Genomic DNA, 9,349 nt, shown 5'->3' with positions numbered 1-9,349 from the left:
TGGAGGTAGCCTAAAAGTGGTCACGAGGAAACTAGGCATAGGCAAAAATCGGATGAATGTGCTAAGACAAGGAGGGCAACGTCATTGGAAATATGGATCAGTTAAGGTGGCCAAAGAGTTCTTCACAAATCTGTACGGTAGCCAGTGTAATCGGGACAGTAGTGCACAGCAATTGGACCTCTTACCAGTAACAAAAGGGGAAGTAAAGAAAGCTTTGGGAGCAGTGTAAAGGGGGAAAGCAGCTGGTGAGGATCGGGTAACAGCAGATCTGAAGGACGGTGGGGAGATAGTGCTAGAAAAACTAGCCATCCTGTATACACAGTGCCTTATGGCCTCGGGTGTACCGGAATCTTGGAAGAACGCTAACATCATAATCCTTAAGAAAGGGAACGTCAAGGACTTCAAAAATTACAGACCGATCAGGTTACTGTCCGTTGCCTACACAGTATTTACTAACGTAATCGCTAATAAAATGGGGACAACCTTAGACTTCAATCAGCCGAATGACCAGGCAGGCTTCGATAAAGGCTACTTGACAATAGATCATATTCACACTATCAATCAGGTGATGAAAAAATGAAAAAACAAGCACAATATAGCCCACCCTTATATATTGCCTTCCCTATATACTAGGTGTTTCATGGAAGCCAGCTACTAATTTTTCAAAATACGGTTTTAAGGTAGAAGCTTTTTGCAGCATAGTAATACCAGTGTTGGTGGACATAACAAAAAAGGCAAATCATGGTAACTTACTTAGTAAAGTGATTAAATTATAATTGTTAACATTTAAAAAAAAAGTCCAAAATTGTGTCTACCAATGAATGCGCCAACATTCTAAATGAGACCTTTTGCCGAAGCCTTTTCTCATCACCCTAATTCCCCTCTTCCCATATACAACAGTGCTTCTAAATTTCCGATGGATGCAATAATATTTGACTATGATGGTTTGTTGAGTGTAATAGACTGCTTAAAATTGTCTTCCTGTGGCCCAGACAATATCAGATTGCTAAAAAGCACAAAGACATATTCCGGGATCGCATTATCCTAAATATTTGAGCAGTCACTTCTGCTTGGGATGTTGCCTGATGACTGGAAGATTGGGAGCATTGTTCCACTTCATAAATCCGGTGATAAACACGTGGCAACTAACTATTGACCAATATCTTTAACTTCTGTATCATGCAAAATCATGGAACATGACGTCATCTCTCACTTAGCAAGCTTTCTAGAATCGATGTCATTTTTTTCTTCCTCTCAGCATGGTTTTGGAAAACATTTCTCATGTGAAACTCAATTAGTTGTGTTTACAAACGAGATTCATTATTTACTTGATGAGGGGTTCGAAATTGATTGCATATATTTGGATTTTCGGCGAGCTTTTGATAAAGTGTCCCATAGACTTCTTTATAAACTGAGTAAACTAAATATTGACCAGAATTTTCTAGCCTGGATTGAATGCTTTTTAACTAACCGCTCCTAGTTCGTGTGCACTAACGGTTACATGTCGTCATCACTTCCTGTAACCTCATGTGTCCCACAGGGGTCCATGCTCGGCCCTCTTTTATTTCTCATCTACATTGACGATCTACCAAACAATCTTAAATCTTCAGTCAGACTTTTTGCTGATGATTGTGTCGTCTACTGGGCAATAAAGACTACTAACGATATAGCTGTACTTCAAGGTGATCTTAATGTTATTTCCGATTGGTGCCGAACATGGAATATGACACATAACACGACAAAATGTAAACTAATTTGTTTTTCACGCCGCGGAATTGTACGCCCTCCCTCTTACTTTCTTAACTATGCTTCACTAGCATCAGTAAGATCTTATAAGTACTTCGGCGTTATTCTAACATCAAATCTGACCTGGAATGAGCACATTATTTCTATTATCGCAAACGCAAACCACATGCTAGGCTATATTAAACACAATTTTTCTATGGAACTATCATCTGTGAAACTAATTCTTTATAAAGCACTTGTTCGCTCTAAACTCAAATATGCCTCATCAGTATGGGACCCACATACCGACGGATTAACCAATGTCCTTGAAGCAGTCCAAAGTCGCTCCGCATGTTTTATTCCTGGTGACTATGGTCGTTTATCAAGCGTAACACTCATGAAGGAAACTTTATCAATAGCACCCTTGTCGCTGCGCAGAAAAATTTCCTGTTTGTGCCTTTTCTTCAAAATTTACCACACCAATCCAATTCTAAAAAATGCACTGATCACGTCACCCACATGTGTATTGTCGCACATCGATAATCCGTGCAAAGTAGGTATCCCCCACTTCCGCACTACATACTATCAATAGTCATTCATTCCTAAAACAGCAATAGAGTGGAATGGTTTGCCTGCCGTGCTAGTGCTTACAAACAATATCAAAGTATTTAAGAAAAACCTATGCTTGCATTATAACGCATAGGAATTTCTTTCTTCTAACTCTTTTATATAGTTTGCAAGTTTTCAGTTATATTGTTGTGTGTTTTATGTGGTTTCATATTGTGTTTACTTTCTTCTCCGTTTTTAACGACCAACATTAACGAGTATCGCCACTTATTAGCTATGTTTCCCATGCGATGTCAGTGCTTTTTGTTTTGTTTTTAGATTGTTACCCCACGTTACCGTGTGCTTTTCAGACGAGACCCGAGAATAATCCTCTGTTCACGCCTGTATTCAGTTTTGCCTGTCTTTTTTATTATTATTGTTTATCCCACTTTCCAGAAATACTGTACCATAGCATTAGCCTCTGTCACATTTTTGTCACACAGTTTATTATGTATGTTGCACTGTTCTTTTTTGTAGTACTGCGTCACTCCCCCTCTGTAATGCCCTCTGGGCCAAGAGGTATAACTTGAAATAAATAAATAATAAATAAACTGTTACCGATAGGCACCGATTGCAATTAGAGATTTGCAGCCGGCTGTTACTAATAGCCATATCAGTTTTTAGAATTTTGAAAACGCGATTACACTTGTCGCTGTGGCTCGACTAATTTGGGCCATTTCTCGCTCCATTCGAAAACCGCGCGGAAACCGCGCGGGAGGACACAGATCGATATCAACCAAGTCGCGACACTCCATGACACGCATACGTGACATTCCCTGACCCGCCCACGCTGGAGCGCCGAAGTGGCGAAGGGTGAGGAGCACTGCAGCACGGGCGGGGCTGAGATTGTCGCGTGATACGTACCTCACGGAGTGCCATATTTGATTGACGTCGCTTTGGGCCCGACCTCAAGCGCGCGTTTTTCGAGTGGCGCGCGAAATGGCCCAAATCAGTTGTGCCACAGCGGCGAGGGTAATTCCGTTTTAATTCTAGAAACTGATGGGGTTATTACTAACGGCCAGCTAGAAATTTATAATTGCAATCAGTTGTCTATCGGTAATAGTTATAAAGTTCGCAATTAGATCTCAGTTAATCACTGCACTATGGTCGGATACAACTTAAGTCTGCAGTGAAGCTCCGCCCATATTCAGCCTTCGCGCACAGAATTCCTCCACGACAAAAAAGTAGTTCGCTGCTTAAACGCTTCTTGTTACGTTAACAAGAAGCTTATGACAAGTAAAAAAATTATGACCTCTAGAATTTTTATTCACGAATAGTTTGATACAGTCAAACATTAAAAAGCTGATTTCGTTTACAGTTGCGATTGACCAGCGGAGTAATACAAGACGCCGCGGACCGCGGCCCAGTGTTAGCAACTGCTGTTTTTTTAAGCTGTATCCTACTATAGTTAACATTATTCGCCTGTTTTTGACGTCCGCCAACACTGGTATGGTTGGTTTGAAGGGGGAGGCGGACGAACAGAACCACAGAGAAACACTACAGAGGCTAGAACGGCGACGGGCACTCAGGACCGGGCACTATTGGGCCGCGGCGACCTTCAAGGCCCAGTCAGCCCAGCTCACGATGCGAGGCTGTAGCTCCGGTTGTGAGCTGCGCAGAGCAGCCTCCCATCGCTCATGTGATTCCATCCCTTGACAGGGAGGTTTTGGTTTGTTTGGGCAATTTTAAGGCGAAAGCCTTTAATGCCTCATACTGTCGTTAGCAGACGCGTCGGCAGGAGTGTCGACAGACGCTTCGGCAGATTCGTCCGCCTTTCGGCGTCACTCCAGAGTTCCAGCATGAATAAAGGCGCATCTAGTGAATACATGGGCTTCATAAATAAAATAAAAGGAGTAAAGTCAAGAAAAGGAAATAAAAATAAGAAAAACTAAAATAAAAATAAGTTGTGAAAATAAAAATAGAAACAAATTTAAGAAAAGGAGCAAAAATAGACAAAAACAAAATATGAAAAATAAAAAAGTAAAAACAAACAGTGGCCAGGAAACGCTTTCGCCTTGCAGCACTTTAGAGAGCCAAAGTGCCCCCTGATTTTTGACAAGTGTGTTTAAGATCCGCTATGGTGCTTGGGTGTAAATGACATGATGGAGATTTTCCTCTTTTATGAATGAGGGGGAGTAGGAAAGGGGATGGCATGGTGGCGGTTTGTACAGAGAACGCCATACCACTTGCTAGGTTTTGGTTAGGGAATGGTGAGGAGGGGTAGATTTGGCGGGAGTTTCTCTAATGCATAGTGAGGTGATAGAATGGAGGCAGTCCCTCGCACTTCAACGAAGGCTGGCTGTCCACTTCCCGATTGACGAGAGCTCGGGCTTGCGAGATTCGCATGGTGGCACAGGTGACTATGAGCATTCTCTGTCATTGCAATCGCGAATGCGTACTGCTGATGATATTGAGCGGCGTCCACATAGACGACAGGGGTGAATGGGGGGGGGGGGGGGGTAACACTTGCGAAATGCCTTATGGCTCTGGCAATGCGTCGCTCGTGATTGTACTCCGGATGAGTGTTTATCGGGAGTGGCAGGATGTAAATATTTGCACTGATGGTTTCGGGAGGGGAATACAGAGCGATGATTTGACCAGGCAGATGAATTTGCAGTCGATTCAAGAGTTGCTGCTTGGTTACCGTCCCTGAGAGTCGGTGGTATTGGCCCATTAAGTGCGCTTCGATTAGCTCTTGTAGGGTATTATGAAACCCCAGCTGGAGAAGTTTATCGGTAGCTGTGGCTTTGGGAAGAAGAGGGGCCGTTTTGTTCGTATTTCTATTCACCTTCTCGGTCTCTGAGCGGGAGAGGTAGGGGTGGGAATAGGTAATTCTGCATAGTGTTGTGACTCTGTCAATAGACAGAAGGCCTGAATGAGGCGGCGCGTGTCCATCTCTCTCATACTCCGGTGTCGGTTGTTGGAGATGCGTTTAATTGGTGTGGCAATGTTCTGCACAGATTTGCGCATATCTTTTATGGCACTGGTGTTAGTGCCACTGTTGGAAATGTAGATGCCTAGGACTTCGATGTTTTCGACCGTTTGGATGGGTGCTCCATCCAGGGTGATGTGAACTGCAGGAGGGTGATGTTCTTTAAGATTTATTACTAAAAGTTCCGATTTGGATGCCGAACAGCAGAGGCCTATACTTTGGGCGGGCGCGGACACAACGTCGGTCACTTGCTGCAAGTAGGATTCTATTTCACCGTGATTACCCGTGTTAGTCCAGACTGTGACGTCGTCGGCATACAGGGAGTGCTGCAGCGTCGGAAATGAGGTACTATTAAATATGCAGGGGAACAACCCGCTGGGGTTTCCTCTACTTCCCAGCGTGAAGGTTCGGGTTTGGGCCGTGCCTAGTTGCAGACAGCTAGGCGGTCCTTTCACGCAGGAAAACAGCTATATGTACCGATGCGTGCGGAAGCCCATGTTTAGGGTGCTCAGAAACTGAAGGATGGAGGTGTGGTAGACATTATCAAAGGCTTTGGTATGGTCCTGAGCCTGTATCACTCTGGCAAGGTGAGGGAAATCAGGGTTGAGCAGTTCCTCCTTTAGCTGGAGCATGACGTCCTGAGTCGAGAGCCCTGCTCGAAAGCCGAATGTGGTGGGGGAAGTAGGGATTCATGTTTCATGTAACGGTTTAGGCGATTCAGGACCACGTGCTGCTTAAGCTTCCCGCGCACGATGTCGGGGAAATGGGCCGCATATTTGAATAAGTTTATTTGGTTTAGGTATGAACGTCACTTTGGCCTATTTCCATTCAGGGGGTAGGGTACCGCTCTCCTAATGCTGGATTGCAAACTTGGCGGAGGATGCTATTGATCCTGCATCCAAACTGCGGAGTGCCTTATTGGTGATACCGTCCAAGCCTGGGGCAGAGGTGGTGCGTAGCTGCTGTTGAGCAGCCCACACCTCTGCCTCCGTTATGGGGGCATATAAGACTGGATTTGGAGTTCCGGTATATGATGGTAGGGGCTGGTATTACTATGCCGCAAAAAGCTTATTTCACTTAAAAACCCTATTTTTAAAAATTAGGGCCGGCTTCCCTGAAACACCTGATATAACGGCTGCAGAGCTACCATAATCCTACATAAAGACACCAATAAAATTCCAGTAAGGAAGGGTGTCAGGCAGGGAGACACGATCTCTCGAATGTTATTCACCGCCTGTGTACAGGAGATATTCAGAAACCTCGATTGGGAACGATTGGCGATAAGACTTAATGGAGAATACCTAAGTAATCTGCGATTCGCTGATGACATGGCGTTCCAAAGTCTCTCAGGGGATGAATTGCAAAGCATGATTAATGACCTAGACAGGCAGAGCAGAACGGTGGGTCTAAAAATTGCAGAAAACTAAAGTAATATTGAACAGTCTTGGAAAGGAGCAGCAGTTTACAATTGGCACCAAGGCGCTCTAAGTGTTAAGGGAATAGTCTACTTAGAGCAGGTAGTAGCCGCAGGTTCGGATCACGAGAGTGAAATAACTAGAATAAGAATGCGGAGGAGCACATTTGGCAGGTACTCTCAGATCATGAATGGCAGTTTACCGATATTCCAGAAGAAAGAATAATGCACCGGTACCGGCAGAAACGTGGAGGCTAACAAAAAGAGTTCAAAGTTAATATAGAACAACACAGTGATCTATGGAAAGGAAAATGATTGGTGTTACCTTAAAAGATAGGAAGAGGGCAGAGTGCGTGAGGGAACAAACGCGGGTTAACGACATCCTATCGTCGAAATCAAGAGGAAGAAATGGGCTTGGGCAGGGTATGTAATGCGAAGGCAAGATAACCGATGGGATAAGTTGGTCGCGGCTGTCACATGACAGGGTTGGTTGGAGAGGCATGGGAGGGGCCTTTGTCCTGCAGTAGGCGTAATCGGGCTGATGATGATGATGATGAAAAGTACTAGTTGCACAGGAAGATTGCCTGAGGTGTGTTTCATCCCGCACACAATGCCAGGTTGTTTGTTTTTTTCTCCACTTGGCTTACGTGTACATTAGGTCAGCGTGCCGTTTATTTACTTGATTTTGAATAGAGGATACCCCGCATTTTCACTTGCACGTGTCGCATGAATGAGCGTCCAGTCTTCTTACCTGCGTCGCAAGATCCTTTAGCCAAGTTGACAATCGTCGAAATGAGCGAGTCTGTAGTCTTCTGGACAAACTGCAGATTGATGTCCGTCAGTGCCGTGACGTCATCACATACGTCGTGGTAGCATTCACGCATCGTTCCACGGAATGGCCCTGGGTTTGAGAACGAGTAACAGCAGCTGAAAAATTTATCTTGAGGAAAGGGAAGACACAGTATACTGTCTCACTTGTCGGTGGTCACCGCAACGGCGCTGAAAGGGAAGGAATGAAAGGTGACGAAGCGCGGCTACGGCCGCTTATCTGTTTTTTCAGCTAGCGTCCGCTTCGGCGGACGCGGTTGTTGCTGCGACGCGCGTCTTTCTTTCCTCTTTCTCTGTCATCTGATCTTTTAACTCTCCTCTATCTGCACGTGGCAGCGGTGGTGGCTCGGCTGGAGCCAGTTGGCAGGCCCGTGCACTTTCATTTTCATTCTTCTCTCAGTCACAACAACAACAACAGGGGAAGCTTAAGAAGGAAGAAAGATACAGACGCCGTAGTGGAGGGCTCCGGAGTAATTTCGGCCATCTGGGGTTCTTTAACGTGCACTGACATCGCCGGACGGCACACGGGCACATTTTGCGTTTCGCCTCCATCTAAACGCGGCCACCGTGGCAGGCGGCAGCTGAACTGAGCACCAGCTCTGCAGCCACGGAAGGGACGGCAGAGGGAGGGAAAGAGAGAGAGGGGGGGGGGCTGTAGTGGAGGGCTTTGGAATAATTTCAGCCATCTGAAGTTCTTTAAATGCACTAATAACGCACAGCACACCAGTGTTTTCGCACTTCTTCTACTACCGCCGTGTCCGGGATTCGATGCGGTGACATCGCGCCCAGCAGCCGAACGCCGTATACCTACGGAGCTACCACGGGCGCCGAGCATTTACGAGCTTCGTCTGAGCCGCTTTAATTAACCCGAGGTTCAAAAGAAAATACACGTCCTTGTACGCGCCTATTCAAGTACGCAGCACTGTTGGCGGTCGCCTAGCGCACGGAGCAATTGTTTACGATTAATATTATTATTATTAGGGCTTTATTTTAATAAAATAAAAACGGAAGTAGAAAGATGTTGCTAGGCGCGGCATCTGCTATCGATTCGTGAAGCACCTGAGCTGCGGCTAGAGTGAGTAAAAGGAAACGGAGAAGAGAGTGAAGGAGGTATCACTGTCCTGTATTGGAGCTCCGGAAATAATTCGCTGACAGCGATTTTTACAAAATGACCGCAGCGCCTGCGGGATCTGTTCGCCAAGAACATATTTTGGTCTCAGCCATTTGCTCAGGATAGACCGTTACAGTGTGCTCGAGACAGCCATTCACTGGTACGCTGGCGCGCAAGAGGGCATCGTGAAGCGACGGAGCGCATCCGATGACAACAAGGGCTTACGAGCCCGTGAACCGAGTCGACGCAACATTTCAGGCGTTCGTGGATGAGGGCGTATACGACTCCTTGCAATGCCTTACAAGTTCCAATCTATTCGGCCATGAACAGTCCTCAGCAGTTCATTTAACTGCCGCAAGGGGCGGTACAGTCAGCTAACCTCCGTAGAGTTGACATGTGTGTAACCTCCAAAGATACTCCAAAGTAAATGGAACCGAAAAAAAGTGCTGCAACTGTTTACTCTTCGCTGCCGCGCCGTACATTGGATAGTCCTTGTCACATGACCACATTTTCACTCAGAGGGTCCACTCTATATAGAAAACCTCCTGCGAAACCCGTTCTGGACAAAAGCATTTTTAAACGGGAAAGAGTTTATGAACGCAATTTTTTCACATACTGTAAGATTTCACTATAGCAATCAATATATCCGCAGATCTCCCATCGACAGGCTTGCGTTTTTTTTTTTTTCACTATAAATGTTTTTGCTATCGTCCAAATCGCTCCCCACAGATCT

General features: G+C 45.5%; 1 protein-coding gene across 1 annotated transcript in view; it reads right to left on the bottom strand.

The window, feature by feature from the left end:
• The window catches only part of LOC149350231 (uncharacterized), a 45,599-nt gene that overhangs the window by 1,742 nt on the left and 34,508 nt on the right, over window positions 1-9,349 (bottom strand). Inside the window, exon 9 of the mRNA XM_089575517.1 lies at window positions 7,429-7,578. Coding sequence (XP_089431643.1) covers window positions 7,429-7,578 — 150 coding nt within the window. The remainder of the gene's footprint in view (window positions 1-7,428; window positions 7,579-9,349) is intronic.

Source organism: Amblyomma mixtum, chromosome 3 (genome assembly GCF_055824585.1).
Source record: "Amblyomma mixtum isolate Tamu chromosome 3, ASM5582458v1, whole genome shotgun sequence".
Lineage (NCBI taxonomy): Eukaryota > Metazoa > Arthropoda > Arachnida > Ixodida > Ixodidae > Amblyomma > Amblyomma mixtum.
The sequence above is the reverse complement of the archived record's forward strand: the minus strand, read 5'-3'. Positions and strand labels throughout refer to the sequence as shown.